An 18,464-nucleotide genomic window follows, 5' to 3' on the forward strand; every position below is an offset into this window, starting at 1 on the left:
GAGCAATAAATATAGCGATATGACTATTTACATATTAAAAAGGTAGTGATTAGCGATTTGCGAAAGTTCCGCTAATGTGGGTTTAGCGTTTAGCGTTTAGCGATTATCGAGCTAAATTTTCCGGTTAGCGACTTAGCGATTAGCGTCGCTAAATTTTCGGTTAGCGGTGCCCACCACTGGTAAATAGTATCAAAAAGAGTTCATTGTAATTTTACGTTGATGTTATCATACGTAACTTATTAAAAAGGGCTTATCAACAATTGACCAACAGAAACAGTTTATTTAAATGTTGTAATACACTGCATGAAAAAACAGTTAACTGGTTAACTTCTCGCGATTAACTTTCACTGACAGTTATTTCACCAGTAAATTGAACCTCCAAGCTGGTCTCAAGAGCCTAACAAGCCAGCCGTATGTTCGGAACCTGGCTGGGGAAAGACGGATCTTAGCGCCAGCCCCGCAATTACACTAAAACTCAGCTGCAAAGTCTGCGTTTATTGAAAGGTCAAGTTTCGATAGCGGAATGTTAGTACTCAATATACTTCAATAATTCAGCACACTTAAACGGCTCCAAATTGAACTTGACAATTGTCAGGCGTTTAATGGTTTCAGCGCCTAGTGAATTAACTGAGATTCAACCACAGAAAAAATAATTGTTCGCAATGAATCGTTCTGAATTGAAGGAAATACTGAGCAATTTCTGAAAATTCTGCCTATTATTGCCATGCTACAAAATAGAATATGTTGAAAAAATCAGGACAAACGCTAGAATGTGAAAAATAAATCAGGACACCCGAATTGGATCTGTAATTCAGGATATTTTTCTGCTAAATCAGGACGGATGGTTTCCCTAGTAATAGTGCTTGTACTCTCCCGACTTACTAATCTCTTATCTTCTTCATCGACCTTATCATCACCTCATGCAAGTTATTGGAAGGTATAACGTGCTATGGGTGGATAAACTTTCCGAAGATTCAGATAAGAGTTTTTCAATCTGGAGCGAAGTTTTCGTGTGGAGAAGCACGAGAATAAACCCATACGTAAATGTTTTGATATCGAATGGCCTGATGCTACTAAGGTTCGAACTCATGACCACTCGCTTGTCAAGCGGACTCTGAAACTTTCTGGCTACGAGACTCGGTTGTTGATCTCACAACAAACTTTTGAACTTCGGGAGCTGATACTCGGTCATTTGTTGCTGGTGCTTCTAGATCAGTTGCTGTTCCGCATTCGCTTGCTGTATCACTATTTAGGTATCCATCGAAGCATGCTTGGTTTCGCTCTTTTTCTTTTTGAATGCTCATTAGGCTCTACCTACTTTGTCAAGGAGGAAGAATTCGAACATGTCATGTATAAAGCACTTGTAGAAGTACTCTATCTCTACAATTTGTCCAAACATTGTATTGTTGAAATTGCCTTAGGTTCAGCGTAAAAGTCAGGCCAAGCTTGTAAAACCGGAAGAGCTGCTCGCTTGGTACCTACGAAAATAAAACAACTCTGGCTATGGAACTATAGTAATTTTATCATTACAATGTTCAATTGTAAAGATAGAGTGTCTCTACAAGTGCTTCATATATGACTTGTTCGAATTCTGCCTCCTTGACAAAATATAGCCAATTTTGTTTCGAGCTTACATTTTATAAAAAATATGAACTGAATAATTTGCGTTAACATCAGTAAATTCAAAAATTACGCACATCATCTATCTTAAAATAAGGAAAAAGCTTCAATTACTTTCACTTTTAACAAAAGAACTGTTGCAACCATTTTTATTATTTCTGAGTTCGCTCTCGCTTGGTATCTAATTCTTCTAACGCAACAGAAGATAAACTAAAGATTTTTCATGATCTGGTAAAACCTATTTGTTTGTTTTTGTCTCAACCATGCCATGGAGTTCTAAATTTAACCGTGTTTCATGCGAGAAGAAAATACTGAAAATGCCGCTAAGAATTGTTAAAATAATTTATCAATCTAAAATAATTTCGTTTTTAATTTTTTTTTCGAAAACCAACTGGAACTTAAGCGATTGAAAAATCTGGATAGAACTGGCAAATATATGGAAAAAACTGGACGATTTTGGGATTCAACTGTTCGACTGGATCACTTGAAAAAAACTGGAAGAATCCAGTTTGAACTGGAACATTGGCAACTCTGGCCCCAATGCTTCCTTAGAATAACGCGCGCGTACTTGCTGGTGCGATATTGCTCCTAGCAGTTTGCAGTGTGCTGTGTAAATAATGTGGTTGTTTTGTACCCGAAATAGTGTGTAAAAGTAAGCAACTATAAAGTTTGCTGAAATTTTCGAAACGACATCCTATCAATAAGTACTGCAGATGTGAAACACTAGAGTATCTACTTAAATTAAAAACATATCGTAGTTACATGAATTTATGGCAACCCTCATTCTGTTGAAAGTTGCCACAGATATGGAATCGAGTAAAAAATCGCAAGCAATGAAATAAGGCAGGTTTATGCTTATGAGTAATTTTAATTTTGTAGCAATAGCCAAGAACTCTTACTCTATACGTTCTATAATGCGTCGTAAAGCACTAATTCAACAAGCTTTCCATAGTATGACGAGAAATAGGGCCCCAACCCTAGATTTCAAATTGTGATCGGATTTGTAGTTTTCAATTTATGATCTTCCGACCAGAACTTCTAGTCTATAGCCGAAACATATAATTTCTCTGAAAGAATCTATGCGGTAATTGAAGCAGAACTTACTTTACTTTCTAGAGAACAATCGTTAGTAATCTGTGAATTTGTATTTCAAAAATAAATTGAAACAAAAGCAATGGCAGAAGACCTAGCGCATATATACACAAACTTATATTATTTTATGTATACAACCGAATCGTATGATCCGCACCAGACGAAAACAACCATGGCTGCGTTGGGTGAAACACGACATCAAACGCTCCAAAATCATTAACACGATCATGATGTTCCAGCCGTCTTAGGGGAACGATCAGTGGATTTTGCAGCAGGTCACTGTAAACACATTAAGGATTAACAAAAATCCCCCAGGATGCTAAAATACCCGAATAAATCTACCTATAAACCATTCCGTGTGACACGATTATGCTACGATCGTCGCTAGCTGATGCAAACAACGGATAGCGCAGATGGAACGCTACATTCCGAACTGCCGAGTAGTGTAACTTCAGCTGTTGATACGGTCGTGTGGACAGGTCCAGATCAAACCACATCATTTTTTTCTCGTACGTAGCCACCAGTAAATTGTCCCCCTTTGGATGAATGGCCATACTGGAGATCCATTTACAACTCGGAAATAGCTTTTTCAGTAGCTCCTGTTTAACCAAATCGTAAACTCGAACATGTCGCTGGGTCTAGAGAAATAACACCAGGTTAACAACAATGATAATAGAAAAATCATCCTACTTACAGCAACAAAAAGACACGGCTTTACAGGATGGAAAAGAACGCATTGAATAAGTCCTTTGCTTTTGGAAAACGGCAGCTGTGATCTTCGTTTGGACAACTGGTGAATCAGTACAGACCGGTTTGCCGCTTCGGGCATAACTGTTGCAAAGTAGTCTCCCCTACCATGCCACGTAACCTGTTTCACTTCTTTGAAATGATCGATAACGATACGCACGCCAGCTTTCCGGTCATCTTCCGAAACTTCCACCCACTGTACGGCAGTAGCAATTCGTTCGTTATCGACTACCTCCGATTTGGGAGCTTCCACCAATAGATCGTCCGTCTTTTTCACAATCAAACTATCGCCCACCTTAGGATTGATAAGCAGCAGACGTTTTCCGCTTGCCACCGCGATCAGTGAAATTTTACTATTCGGACACCAAGCCACCGAACGAACGACGTCTCCCGTTTGGATGGTTTGGATGCATCGAGCAGTAGAGATTTCCCAAACTGAAATACATATGCAGAAATTAATCGATATTCGTTTTATAAATTTACAAAAAACTTACTTTTAACAGTTTGATCATCGGATCCGCTCACCAAATACTCTCCCTTAGGCTCAATGCTAATAGAGCGAATCATATCGGTGTGTCCCTTATAAATCAGGTTTTGCAAAGTTGGGAACGGTTGCAGATCTCTTGGCGAAGGCAGCTTCGGTATAAGATACTCTGGTCCGACGGTTACCCTAGTTCTTTTACCACGAGGACAGAGATACAAATCTAAGCAACGTACAAAACGCTCTTTAATGTATTTATCGTAATAAGGCACCTCCCGCAGGGAGTTGTACTTTTGCGGGATGTAGTGCAACTTTCTCTTCCAGGGTTCTTCCTCATGACTGTTCCATTCTGCTAACTCACGTTCATTGAACAAATACTCTGGCGGTGGGTTGTACGATTCGGCATGACCAGGAAGGGGACGCTTCGGGGCTACCACGTGATCATGGATGCGTCGCATTTCTTCCTTTCCGTGATCAGTATCCCACACCATGTAGAACTTGGGACCCTTTTTCTGTGCCGCTAGCCGTTCGGTTTCGGCGCGCGTTTTAATCCAACCCATCTTGAGAGCATGCACGAGACGACCAATCTTTTGCTTTTCTGACTTACTTGGTAAAAACGATCGCTTGTGGTCCGGGATGTTACGGATTGGCATTTTCTCCACTTCTGACGAGAACCACTCGATCCAAGGCTGTAAACAAAGGCATTTTTAAACATAAGAATTTTATCAAAAATATTGCAAAATCAACACTAACTTCATAGTCATTATACTGCACATCCGGGTTTCTGCCAGCCATTATTCTCTTTATGATGCCAATGTCTTCTTCGCTCAAGATAACATTTTGTCCTGTTTGTGGATCCTTAACCGTTCGCCAAAAGTCTGGATCTTCCATTTTCTTGAGAAAATCATCGATCGCATCACTCTTCGGCGGTTTGATCAGTTTGTTTCCGTCCCAATCGTAACCGATATGCTTGTATTCGTCGTACCAATGCATCGGTATATTTCCGACAGTATTTCTGATATCCTCCTCATCCGATGTATCTCCTGCGGCATACTCATCCGCTTCCTGGAGGCGTGATTTTGATTCCGAAGGAAACATGCCAACGCCTCTGGTTTTGACTATGGGTTTTCCCAAAACGCTATCAATTTCAACCAATTTTTCATCCTCCTTGTTGGCTGCTTTAAGCAATTGCGCGGTTTCTTCGTCATCGTCATTTTCATCACCTGATTCGTCTGGTTTTTGAGCTACCTTAGCATTATTTGATTTACCTTCTTTGTGTTTTGATGCTAAAGCTATCGGTTTTTCTGGTTCTGCTACGTCTTCTTCGAATTCAAGTTCATCATCACTCTCATCGTCTTCGTCGTCCGGTTCTGGTGAACTATCACTGTTCACATCGTCCGCCGAATCGAGCTCTTCTTCACCATCGGCTTCCTGTTCGCTTTCTTCTTTACCAGACTGATCTTCGAAATCCGAATCGACACTCTCGAAGTCCTGCACCTCTTCGTCGGAGCCTGCTTCTTCATCCTCACCCTCACCCTCACCTTCACCATCGGAATCAGAGCTGTCGTTATCGTTTTCATTATTAATGTTAGTGAGAAAGTTTTCCTGAAATGAAAAGAAATGGAACCGGTAAAAACAGGTACCGTACCTACCAACAAACTTGTTAAATAGTTAGATTCCATACCTCATCTGATTCGTAATAATCACTGGCTGATTCCTCGCCGATCAGCTGGTCGGTTTTAGCACTCAACTTTGCTGCCAATTTCTCAGTATGTTTTTGCTCTGGAACAGCCGGTGCCTTTCGTTTTGCAGATTTCTGTCTGTGAGCTACCATTTTTCGTTGAACAGAACAAACTTAAACTGTAAAAGTTTCCTTAAATTGAAGACGACTCAGAATACACGTGCGAAATGCCTGCCTGCACCGCAAAATAAAACATGCGCGACGCGTGCGTGTGTTTGTTTACAAGAGGCAAAGGAAAATGTCAAAAACGACAAAAGACGGTGCACCAAAAAGCAGTTTCTTCTAAAACTTCTATAGAACGGCAGCGCCATAACGGAAAAAACGGCCACAGCTGCTACTAAAGTAATTTGATGTTGCAAATCAGATGGGACTTTTTTCAAAACGTAAGTTTGCACGCTCGTTCAATTTTACTCTAAATTGGTTAGAAAGTACTCACTTTCGTATTTTGATTCAAAATGTCAAAAATTGAGTAATATTGATTAACGAAACTGAGTAACTTTCACCCAGTTTTCGTACTTTTTTGCTTTGCCTACTTTTGGGTAACCGTTCATTTTATATCAGTTTGCTGTAAACAAAAGCTAAGCATTTACCAGTTCCCTGTTTGTTTCGCTTATTCGTACATGGATTTAGTTTTGAAAGTACTGCAACGAATAGTTTACAATAAAATAATAATCCGCTCTTTGATATATGAGCCACAAGTCAAATAAGTGTGTGCTGCAGTTGTGAGGGAACGAAAAATATCGTGCATAAAAATATCGGATGAGTGCATAAAAATATCGGACACGTCCGCTTGTTCAAATAACTTCTGTTTTTGTTACATTGATTTTGTAACATATTGATCAAGCTATTTGAGTGGTCAGATCCATATTCTTAAATCATGGATGAGACGGTAATGCTAATTCTTTTTGTAATACTAGTTGGTTCCTGTATAGCTGGAAGTATACTTTTAATCGTGATGCTGTAAGAGGAAAAACTAAAAATGTGTATACGTTTGGTGCTAGGTTGTTTGTGGGAACAGCCCTTACAGTCATAATACCATAAGGAATTCGTTCCTTGTACGATGGAAGCTCGGATGGAAGCAATCTTGAAGTTAAATACGTGGGCACCTCTCTAACACCGGACAATAAACACAGCGCTGATTTATCCACATTTGGGCTCTCCCTAGTGCTAGGCTTTGTCTCCATGATACTTGTACCGAGTTGTAGCTTTTTTACGCGAAGCAATCCGAAAGATGGTAATAATATAAAATATTAATAATTAAGTGGGAAATAAATCTACAACATTTTAACGACTTTTCTTACGTTGTTTTCAAATTTTAATTTCCGAATTTCCTAATGTTTTCTTTTGCGTAGGGAAGTCAAATCAACGAAACTGAGTAACAGTTACTCAGTTTGGCTAATTCATGCTTTTTTTAAATGAGTAAGTAGCACTCAGTTTTTGACATTTATCTATGCTACTCAAAAATGAGTAACTACATGGTTACTCTGTTTAGGGTAGATCCACTTTTAACGAAATTGAGTCAAAATTTACCCAATTCAGAGTTAAAACGACCGAGCGTGTGCTTGCTATCGTCGTAAATTCTGTTAAATTTTATATTTACCTTTTTTTAAATGAGTAAGTAGCACTCAGTTTTTGACATTTATCTATGCTACTCAAAAATGAGTAACTACATGGTTACTATGTTTAGGGTAGATCCACTTTAACGCAATTGAGTCAAAATTTACCCAATTTAGAGTAAAAACGGCCGAGCGTGTGCTTGCTATCGTCGTAAATTCTGTCAAAATTTATATTTACCTACACTCAAAATATTTTTCACGTTATTTTTACCTGAAATTTCCTGTACTTATTCATTTTCTGTCATTTTGCATGATTTATGTCACAAACATAACATCTTGTGTTTTGTTTTGACTGTCACCGGCCCAAACCTCCCTCTCTACTCTACATCACATTTCCAACTGAGTGGTTTTCAATTCTTAAACTGGGTACTTTTGAATTCTGAAAATGGTTTTAAAATGAATATTTTTTCATTTAAAAACTTGATAGTTTCAAAATCTAAATCTGTGTAGATTTTAATTTTAAAACTGTTTAAAATCTTTGTACACATAAACTGATATTTTTACGAACTAAATGAGTTTTAATAAACACAAAAAATGAGTTCAATTGTATACATCATTCTGAATAATAAAAACACAGTATTTGCTTATACTATGGTTACAGAATTTTGAATAACAACAGAGTTACTCAATTTTCGTGTTGTTCCACTTTTTATGAAAATGAATTGTTTTCTAATCATTTTTGAATTCATTTTAGGGAGCGTCATCATGAATAAAGATTTGACAGAAAGCTCAGAACCGCTGACATAACGCACGTAAAAGCAAAATCAATATCAGCAGGATCCGTGACACCTGTCAGCTCGTAAAATGCGGTCTATCGGTTGAAGGAGTATCGATATTGGATGTTTCGATAGTATCGGTATCAGAATAAGATTATTTAGTCCAGAGATGCCAGATGTTTTTGAAAAATGTCTGCAACTGCTCGGAAAAGCGGAAAAATGTGCTCGAAATCTGAAATAATCTACCCGTGATCCGAAAAAATTTCGCTCACGCGGGCAAAAGTCTGTAAAAATCTGCACACATTTTGAGAAAATCTGCGCAAATAGAAGGAGACTCTGACAAAAATCTGCAGAAATCACGGAAAAACTGCAAATATCTGCAAAACACTAAAAATCTGCACACGGACTCCAAAAATCTGCGTTTTGCAGACAAATCTGCACATTTGGTATCCCTGATTTAGTCCCTAGATAAGTAATGTCACTAGTGTGCCCATTGTATTTCAGGCAAATCATGTTGCACAAAAGATCCAAGCACTAGAGTCGATTTGTCGCGATTCGACTTGAAAACTGCTTTGATAATCATGATCTAGTAGACCTACCTCTATTTCGAGCTTTGTTATAGGCAAAAACTGCCAAAATAAAAAGCAGACTACACTGAACCAAATTGCTCGCACATAAATGTGTTATCATTGCTTGACTTTAGCTTTTAACGATTGTATATCATTTTAAAACTGATTATCACCCTTTTGCTTGCGCAGTTCAAACAAATAAGGGCAACACGAAACAGTTAAAATGATTGTAAGGGGAAGATTATGGATGAGCACATCGAAAATGAAACGGTGTGAAACTGAATCGTAAAACAGCCCAAGAAACAATTTGGAAGCTGTTATGAGAGCAAATGTGGAACAAAAGCAGCGTTGAAGCAATCGATGCTGAATAAACAACACGTTGAACTATTTGTTGAACAAACGTTGCAGCATTCTTTGTTCATGTACTTATTAAACAGTGGAACTCTAGCTTAACAGAAGTTGTTCAAACGTTTGCAAATGATTACCAGCAGCACTAATAAATATGTGCTGCGTTGAAGCGCTTTAAAGGTCTCCATTTATCAGTGGCGTTCTCGTCCAATGAAAGCTATTTGAACGTTTCAAACGGCAACTCCGCAACTATTATTCTGCACGTGCTGCATACATGCGTTTGAAGTCTTTCAAAGAGCAATTCTTTAGCTCTTATAGACGCGAACGCTAGGTCACCGGTTTTATAGAACATCCTTCTGAACGCGTCATATAGTTGATTTATTGCAGTGTAAACATTTTTTTAAACCACTAAAAGATTTAGCAACTTATGAAATTTTAAATCAACGTCAGTGATGCCCCGAAAGATTTTTTTTATTCTCGGAAACTGAGGAACTCTATGAAAATTTGAACAGCATTTTACAATTATTGAATAACTTTGATTAAACAACAGTCGAACAACAATCGAAATGGAAAATAGAAAATTTCTGTTCAATGGTTAAAATTTTCCAGCACACAGTTGTTTTGAACAACAACATCAGAATATTACATTCAACACTTGTTAAACCAGCGTTGAATAGATGCACCACAAAAAAATTATTAGGCTACTGTTCTATATGTGTTCAACCTGTCGAATAAAACATCAATGAAACATTTGCTAAGCCGTTGTTCGACTGTTGGAATGCTTGTTAAATTGTTAGATGCTTGTTTAACTTTGTTTAATAATAGTGTTTACAAACCTTTGTTTCGCGCATTAGAACATACTTATGCAGCTCAGGCTGAATAGTAGCGTAAAAAAAATTTAATCGACATTAATTAAGCTCTTTTAGCACAAAAAAAATGCAAAAATGCAGTGTGTAAAGTGAATATGCTTCTAAACGTTCTGGTCTAATAAATGTTGAACTGCCATCATATAACTACTGGAATATAAGCTTCTTGCACGCTGCAGTTGCTGCTTGCAAACAACGGTTATGAGGTGCGTGCAAGAAGCTTATATTCCAGCAGTTATACAATGCCTGTTCAACATTTATTAGATCAGAACGTTTAGAAGCATATTCACTTTTAACACGGCATACGTCATATTACAGATTAGCTCACATGCATTCATCGATGGCAGCCAAGCAATGGATCGCAAGTTCGAATCTCATCAGGGACCCAACAAAAAAGATGGTTCAAAAAAAAGGGTGGCGTGTGACGAATGTTGTATTTCTAAGTAAAAAAACTGATGAAGTTAATAATGTGAATTAAAATAAAAAATATTACCACAAATAAATATGGTTCAACTAATTTCTTGGAACTTTATTTTTACATTTTGTTTGTGCTAAAATAGCTGAATAAATATCGACTAAGCGTTTTTTCCACGCCACTATTCTTATTTTTTTTATTTTATTTATTTATTTATTTCGTCAAACAAAAGTAGACTACATATGTTTAAAACTAACTTACATGCTATATGCTATTTATACTAGTGGGAGCAAAAAAAAGAGTTTATACATAATTGAATAATAATTTCTTCACTTGACGGATTATTACAATGAATGTTTTCTATCGATTTAAATTGCGCGTTGAGTTGAAATATTGTTTTAATTTAGTTCTCGACATAGAAAAGTCAATTGTTTCACAGTGTTGGTTATACACTAACATCATTTGATTAATTGGCCCGTATTTAGCATAATTGTTTCGTTGATGATTTAAAGAAAACAAAGTCCGAGTTCGTAAATTTCTAGAAGGTACATAAAGATTGAGTTTTGATAATATTTCGGGTGAATCGACACGTTGAGATACGATATCGTTAACAAATGACATCATTGCGAATTCACGACGGGCTTTTAATGATTGGATGTCAATAAGTCTGCAGCGTTTGTCATATGATGGTAGGGGAAATGACGTCCATCGTAGATTACGAAGTGCATATAACAGGAATTGTTTTTGCACTGATTCTATTCTGTTTACATGTGTTGCAGAAAACGGAGACCATACAATGCTGCAGTATTCTAAAAGTGACCTGACATAGGAATTATAAAGTGATTTTATTGTGTATGGATCTTGGAAATTATAGCAGAAACGTTTTATAAAACTGAGCATGTTACTAGCCTTATTAATAATTGTATTGTAGTGATCAGTGAATGTTAATTTTGAGTCGAGTATGACTCCTAGGTCCCTAACTCGTTCACTTTTCTCTACTACCTGATCTCCTAAGGAAATCATATTGCTTGGCATGTTTCTTTTTCTGCCAAAAGCCATCGAACTACATTTTTTAACGTTTAGCTGAAGAAGGCTTTTTTTACACCAAATGTAAAAATATTTTATCTCGTTACGAAAAATATTTACATCATCAGAGTTTTTAATTTCAATGAAAAGTTTGATATCGTCGGCATAAATAAGAATTTTTACATGTTTTAGAATAAAGGAAATGTCGTTTACAAATAATATAAATAGTAGAGGGCCCAAGTGAGAGCCTTGAGGAACTCCTGAGGTTACCTGAATAGGTTTCGATATTCTACCTCTAAATTTGACTGTTTGTTGACGATCTGTCAAATACGATTCAATCCATTTGAGTAATTGTGGATGAATTCCAATTTTTCGTAACTTGAAGAGAAGCAGGGGTATATCAATGCGATCGAAAGCTTTACTGAAGTCAGTATATAAGGTTTCAACATAATTACCTTTATCCATTGCGTTCAAAGAGAAGTTAATAAACTCGAGTAAGTTAGTTGTTGTTGAGCGCCCTTTGAAAAAACCGTGTTGCGTTGGGGTAATTCTATTTTTTATTTGGTGGAATGACTTTTTGTTTATTATTGCTTCAAAAAGCTTAGGTATACAGGAAAGAATGGCTATGCCTCGATAGTTGCTAATGTCGGTTTTTTTACCAGATTTGAACACAGGCACTAGATATGAGTTTTTCCAGAATTTCGGGAAGCAACCGGATTCCAGCGACATATTGAAAATCAAGAACAGTGGGGAAGTTAGCTCTTTAGCTAAAAGTTTCATGAATGCTGGCGGAATTCCGTCTGGTCCCGGACCTTCAGACGCATCCAGAGCTTTTAAAGTATCTTCAATTTCGCGTGCGCTGACATGTTCAATATTGAAATAGTTGGGAAACTCAGGAAAGTTGGTGAAGAATGTATAGTCACGATCAGATTCGGAGAAAGTTGTTTAATCTGTTGAAAACAATCAGCGTGAGCTGCATAAGTATCATCTAATACGCGAAACAAACGTTTTCAAACATTATTATTAAACACTTTTTTGACAAGAGCATTTCAACAGTTGAGCAAAGGTTTAACAAATGTTTAATAAATATTTTATTCGAACACAGGTCGAACACATACAGAACAGTAGGCTGATAAATGTTTTCTGGTGCATCTATTCAACGTTGGTTTAACAAGTGTTGAATACAATATTCTGCTGTCGTTGCTCAAAATCCTCTTCGTCGTTCCTAAACAACTGTGTGTCGGATAATTTCTCCAAATTCAAGTGAACAACCATTTAACAGAAGTTTTTTAATTTCCATTTCGGTTATTGTTCAACTAGCCTAATAAAAGTGATCGAGTAAATGTTTAGGCAACAATAATTGTTACTTGAGGGTTCATGTTTGTATATGATTTCCTTAACCCATTCCCGGCGAAGGGTAATCAGATTTTACCTTGAAAAATGACCTTCAAACTCTTATTACTCAGCAACTGCGCGTACAATTAACACAAACTGGGTTGCGTATTGTAGATTGATCTGTTCTGAAACCGTATTTAATAGTTCAATCGTTCAAAATATCAAGTTTAATTGTTAAGTTGTAATCCAAGTTCAGATGTCAGGTGGTGCCATATGGCATCACCCGCCGGGAATGGTTTGATGGGGCTGACATGGATGATTTTTTTTCACATATGCGCTTGAATTCATGTTGTAAATTATCGACAACTATCACTGAATATATAAATGCAAAATTGTTCATTGATGATAGCATAGCGAATCATATTATTTAACGTGAATTATTAGTACATCGAGTATTTCATATGACTCTTTTAATTTAACCCGTCTGATACTTCTGAATAATAAATTCTCTAATAAGTACTCGACGATTCCGTTCAGTGTACCGACATTTGACGTTACGTTCCCAAGCAGATCAACTCTATACATAACCTGTAAAAATCCAGCGACGCCAGTGACATTACTAAATCATCCAGTGACTAAATAATCTTATGTATCAGAGTATTGAAACCGGTACCTATCTCTCGCGGTGAGTATCGATGCCAAAATGCTCGATATCGCGATCTCCAGTATCGATACCGTTGGTATCGATGTTAGTATCGCCCATCCCTGCAGTGTATTGTTTTTGTTTAAGCCTTATAATGTTTACCAATATTTTGTACGGGAAAATTAGTTCGATTTCATCTTCATAACTTTTTATCTTAACATATCTATTAAGCAAAAATGAAATGCCAAGCTTTGTACTGCAATCGTAGGCGTGGTAAAGATCCGGGCATCAAATTTTACCGTTTTCCGAAAAATAGGACAATCCGTCGTGAATGGGTTCGGTTCTGTGTCCAAAATGATGAAGAAATGCCGTTTATGAAGATTACCGCAGGTACCCGAATGTGCAGTGTATGCTTTGCTGGGACAAACTATTTCGAACTATTTAATAAAATTTAGATTTTCCTCCCGCCAGTATCATTTTCCTGATGGAAAAGGAACGACAAAGGCTCCCAACATACCGACGAGACGAGATCCGAAGCCAGAAGTTATCCCGGATCCGGATGATACACCAGAAGGATCCAATTCAGAATTTTCCCTCCAAGGAAAGGAGACACACGAGCTCAAATGCGAGATCATTCGTTTGCGAGCCGAAGTCGAGAAACATAAAAGGTTACTATAAACGGTATAAACTAATGAATGGAAATTAAAACTGAAAAAATATTTCCAGACTCGCTTCTCGGTGGAAAGGCAGATATAGCAGACTGAACCGCAGGTTTACTTCGAGAGCGGAGTTCAAACTATTTCGGGAGGATCAGATGAAGCTACTGTCCGGTACTGTTAGTAGAGTGAAAAATTGGTCGCCGGAGACTATCATCGAATGTGAGCAACTTTGGAAGGCCTGTCCCGGAGGTTACGACGCATTAATTAAACGTGGCTTTCCGCTACCATCAGTCCGCACCCTGCAAAGACAAATAGGACTAGTTCGTAACATAATAAAAGGCGAAGGTTGTAGCGCAATTTACTTTTCTCGCTCATTGTAATATTGGTTTTGTTTTTTTTTCTTGTAGAAGTGCTATGCAATGTACTGCAGTCAAACGAAGAACAAGCCAGTGATCCGGAAACAATTATAGAAGCTAATCCCAAGGAAACTATAACAACAAATATAGTTATTGAACCCGTACATCATGACCATCGAGGGTATTATCTCGAGGGCGAGATCGACGATGCTGGCGTTACTGTTGAGCTGGTGTCCGAAACTATTTTAGGAGAGGAGGACGGTTTCTAGGTGATGTTCAGCTTCACATAAGCGAAAAAAAAGTTTCAAGTTTCTTAAACCGCGTAGGAGACTTGTAAATAGGTGTTATAGTTAGTTGTCCAAAAGCGACAACGATGAAATTTAATTCTTGGCAAAAAAATAAAAGCTGCAGTTGGGAATAGTTTTCAATTGCTCGAAATAGATGTGTGTTGAATATTTTTGTAGCCTTAGTTTTTTGTGTTCCCTGATGTTTTTCTGAAAACTAAGTTGCAAATAAATTCAAACTAGTTCGATAGCGAGATTATCGCAGGGGATTCATCTTACAAAAAAAAAAGGAATTGTTGTATAGCGTTTATTTCGAATAACAGTTAGAAAAAGTAACAAATAGCAAAAACATATAGCTTTTCGCAATGCGTATTTACATTTGGTGTGTCATTATAAAAAATGTCTTGTTGGTTTCATTAACGTTTCGTTTTTTTGGTTATATTTCCTTTTACAGGCAAACTATTCAGTGGCTTTGTTGCGCAATAACGATTTGGAAACGGAGCTAGCTTTATTACTGCATCTTAACGTAGTATAAAACATATTTACATTTTATCTGTCTTTGCACATTCTTAAGTATTATCTCATAATAAACTTCTACCGTTACAGTTCGAGGAAAAATTAACGCAAAAGATCATAAGAAGGAACACATTCATGAGTAGAGTCAAACGAGGCAATAATTTGATTTGTTTGCCAGCCTATACGGGGTGATTTTTTACCGTCCAATGTTGATCGGCTCATCGGCCATTCCTAGCTCTTCGGTAGCCGCTTTGTTGCCCTTCTTCTTTTTCGAGTACCACATGAAGGCCAATCCGGCGTACAGATTGAACAGAAACACGGACCAGGCGAGATAAAAGCCGTATCCCCAACTGAAATGAAGAAAAGGTTTATTTAATTTGAAGACGTTTTCCGATTAAGAATGTACCTGTATTTTGCGCCTTTTGGGAAGGTATAGGAAACATTTTCCTTCTCGTACTCGACTGACGCTATTAGAACCTGTATGACCACAATACTTGTAGATGCTAAAATGAAAAATATTTTTAGTGAACACGTAGAATGAATTTCTATCTTTTTGTTGTACTCTATAAAATGTACGAATCCCTATCCCTACTGTTCAGTTGCTTCTCCTATTCTCAACAGTCGTTACTCTCGTTACAAATTTCTAATTTTAGAACATTCGGCCTCTACCAACAATTCTACAAGTCGGCGTACTAATAACTAATTTACCTGACCGCTGCCAGGTTCCTACCGCACCTTGACAACCTATGCGGACGGTCATGGAACCCACACTTACCCGAAATGAAATGGATGCCACCTGCTAACCGTTTGAACATGTAGCGTGGATTCATGAAGGTGTACACCGAGAACACGAATCCCATCGCCATTATGAAGAGCGTGATGCAAGCGAACGATGCTTCCGTGCGGCTGTAATCTGAGACAGCGGAGTGCGGCGTGTTGTAGTTGGGCGTTGTTTTTGGGCGTGCGGGACATCAAATTCGGTAAAAAAAACACAAACAAACATATGTGAACATATTAGCGGCGGTGTGTCTCTTGAAAGATGGCCAATGAAGGAACACAGAGCGGGAGTCGCGTTGATCTAGTCACTGCCTGGACATAGGCCTAGAGTAATATGCAAAGATCACGAACTGGCGAGATAACCCATTTACCCCATCTGTTAGCGTCTAGGTTGATATGAGAAACACTTGAGAGAATGTGTGAAGTATAAGACTTGATATAAATTTTTGGCGAACATTTTTGTCTAGTGCGTTTTTTTTTTGAGTACATGCTTTAGTCGATCGCAGATGAGTACTTTTTGCAATGTTTATGGATTTCTCTAGTGATTGACAAGCCCTAGTGGGTCTATGTAAACTTGCGTAACTAACCATCAATAAGTATACATAGTTTATAAATGGTACAAACATAGCCGGATTAAGGCGTGGGCCAGGGGGGAAGGGTGGCCCTAAGCCACCACAACAGTTCACTTCGAACGACTCACGACAAAAAGAATTCGTTACACCTAATTAAATTTTAACAAAACTGACACAATCCTTCTATAACTTTTCTTCAGCTTAGATTTTTGTATGAAATGAATCTTTATTAAAATTTTGACAGCTGAAAAGGGCCCACCATATGTTATCTGGCCCCCAGGCCCCCACAAGCCTTGATCCGGCCTTGGGTTCAAATAAGTGAAAATGCGTAAGTGCGATTGGAAATGAGCGAAATGAGACATAGCTCGCCTGTGTTTTATTGCAACGTCAATAGGTTCATTGGATAATTCCATAGTTCAAGCGTAAGCGGGCTTTAAGCATCGACTCACACCGTTACTTACGTGCTGTGTATAGTAAAATAAAACAATCGAACTTTTATTTATTTAGTGATAGATAACTATTCATGGGTAATTATCGAAAAAACCAAAAATTAGTAATAACAGCAACCAACAAACTTTACACATTTTGAAAATCGTTGATGAAGGCTAGTTTAAATATATCTGATGATGATGATGGAAGGAAACAATGAACTTTTGCGGAAAAATGTCAAACGACAAAAATGATTCATTAAGTTTATCGAATTTTGACCTGTTTTTAGCATAGGTTCATTTTCGATGTGTTCATATCTGTGGTTTTATCTGTTAACATTTACTTCCTATAGAATCACTTATGCGGCGAAACATAGATGGATAGCGAGAAAATGCGATGTTAGATTTTCATTCACATGCTCACAAAAATTGAATTCTTTTCGAAATACGAGGCTTTCAAATACAACGCAAGATTAAAAATATTTCTGTGTTATTAAAGGGAAAGTTCAGTTCTATCGTAGAAAAATGGAGCTACTTCTACAGTATTTATCACCTTTGGAGAGCCACCGTAAAGACACCGCTGTGAAAAAATATGCGGCTTTGTAAACCCATTTGTCTAGTCCAGAATATTGTTTGTTGTCAAACCATAGTGAAGAAGACAGGATGAATTGCAGATTCATGTAACATATAAAATCTCTCATCTGGTGTAGCGAATTGGTTTCGGATGCAACAGAAACTGTTATGAACTTCAATTAAAAGGTCCCAAGTTATTGATGTGTGCTAAAGAGTTAAAATCGTAGTCACTGTACAGACGCCAGCTAATATATCAATTTGTCGCGTCACCCCGAGTGAAATCGGACGTATCTATTTGATCGGTGTACTAATTTCGTTTTACAGATTTACCAGTGGTCTTTCCGAAAACTAACTGGTGTGATTTTTTTGGGGAAAAAGTGAAATCGTTCTTATCGGGCAGTGCATTAAGACGCGATCTTTTTGGCAGCCATTGCAGTGCACGCTTCAATACAAGTATGCAAGTTTTCGCTTTCCTACCGTGGAGCAGTTTTCCGTTTCGTAGTATATCATTTTATTTCTATTTATTATTTATTTATTTATTTCCTTACGAGGCTTTAACCACAGACAAACAGACGTGCCACTCGATGACGATTTCATCGACCAGAAAAATATCGATTATTTTGAAATTTTGTTTAGTGGGTAATAATGCCACTAGTGTCGCTATAAGCAAGCGTGCACATTTATTATCAAAGATAAAAACCGTCAGTAATGCCGCTGGGGCTGATTTAAGCAAGCGTGCACACCCATTAGTAAAGACAAAAACCGTTTTACGAGAATAAGTTTGTAGGCAATAAGCTCACATGGTGGCGCATGAGTGTAACGTTTCGGATGAAGATGAAAAATTTTCAGGATTTATTCGAAGAGGCACGTCTGTTTGTCTGTGCTCTAACCATGAATTTTATTTCTTTGAGTCTGATGTTATTCATCTGAGTGGTTATTTTAAAAATCTCTGCTGAAATGGGGGAGGATTATCTATCTTAAAACGGCACAGCACCGGAGTTATGGAAAAACTGTTTCACAGAAATATGGTACCAAAAAGAAGAAAACGGACAGATTCACCAATCATCTTTCCGGACTTCGATAA

General features: G+C 37.6%; 3 protein-coding genes across 12 annotated transcripts in view; 1 reads left to right on the top strand and 2 right to left on the bottom strand.

Moving 5' to 3' along the window:
• Window positions 1-2,708: 2,708 nt before the first annotated feature.
• On the bottom strand, window positions 2,709-5,895 carry LOC129721688 (ribosome biogenesis protein BOP1 homolog). The gene is made up of 6 exons (XM_055674562.1): window positions 5,625-5,895; window positions 4,694-5,545; window positions 3,954-4,629; window positions 3,407-3,894; window positions 3,055-3,350; window positions 2,709-2,991 (listed from the first exon to the last, which is right to left on the bottom strand). Exons 1-6 carry the CDS (start codon window positions 5,772-5,774, stop codon window positions 2,838-2,840), a joined length of 2,616 nt encoding a protein of 871 aa, XP_055530537.1. The 5' UTR covers window positions 5,775-5,895; the 3' UTR covers window positions 2,709-2,837.
• Window positions 5,896-13,317: 7,422 nt separating this feature from the next.
• On the top strand, window positions 13,318-15,568 carry LOC129722048 (uncharacterized). Its single transcript, XM_055675256.1, has 5 exons — window positions 13,318-13,622; window positions 13,687-13,883; window positions 13,942-14,219; window positions 14,282-14,499; window positions 14,969-15,568. The coding sequence occupies exons 1-4, from the start codon at window positions 13,452-13,454 to the stop codon at window positions 14,497-14,499; spliced, it is 864 nt and encodes a 287-aa protein (XP_055531231.1). The 5' UTR covers window positions 13,318-13,451; the 3' UTR covers window positions 14,969-15,568.
• Window positions 14,808-18,464, bottom strand: part of LOC129722046 (uncharacterized) — a 52,725-nt gene continuing 49,068 nt past the window's right edge. For all 10 annotated transcript variants that reach the window (XM_055675250.1, XM_055675253.1, XM_055675251.1 and 7 more), the window contains 3 exons: window positions 15,806-15,943; window positions 15,437-15,533; window positions 14,808-15,380 (listed from right to left, as the gene is read on the bottom strand). In XM_055675250.1, the coding sequence (XP_055531225.1) occupies window positions 15,227-15,380; window positions 15,437-15,533; window positions 15,806-15,943 (389 nt within the window). In that variant the 3' untranslated portion in view covers window positions 14,808-15,226. The remainder of the gene's footprint in view (window positions 15,381-15,436; window positions 15,534-15,805; window positions 15,944-18,464) is intronic.

This window comes from Wyeomyia smithii, chromosome 2, assembly GCF_029784165.1.
Source record: "Wyeomyia smithii strain HCP4-BCI-WySm-NY-G18 chromosome 2, ASM2978416v1, whole genome shotgun sequence".
NCBI lineage: Eukaryota > Metazoa > Arthropoda > Insecta > Diptera > Culicidae > Wyeomyia > Wyeomyia smithii.

Excerpts from the sequence above, each read along its gene's own strand:
- LOC129721688 (XM_055674562.1), bottom strand. The coding sequence starts at position 5,774 with ATGGTAGCTCACAGACAGAAATCTGCAAAACGAAAGGCACCGGCTGTT. Across the intron at positions 3,895-3,953 it reads CGATGATCAAACTGTTAAAA|TTTGGGAAATCTCTACTGCT; the intron begins GTAAGTTTTTTG and ends TATGTATTTCAG. Across the intron at positions 3,351-3,406 it reads AGCCGTGTCTTTTTGTTGCT|ACCCAGCGACATGTTCGAGT; the intron begins GTAAGTAGGATG and ends TTATTTCTCTAG.
- LOC129722048 (XM_055675256.1), top strand. The coding sequence starts at position 13,452 with ATGAAATGCCAAGCTTTGTACTGCAATCGTAGGCGTGGTAAAGATCCG. Across the intron at positions 13,884-13,941 it reads GAAGTCGAGAAACATAAAAG|ACTCGCTTCTCGGTGGAAAG; the intron begins GTTACTATAAAC and ends AAATATTTCCAG. Across the intron at positions 14,220-14,281 it reads TAACATAATAAAAGGCGAAG|AAGTGCTATGCAATGTACTG; the intron begins GTTGTAGCGCAA and ends TTTTTCTTGTAG.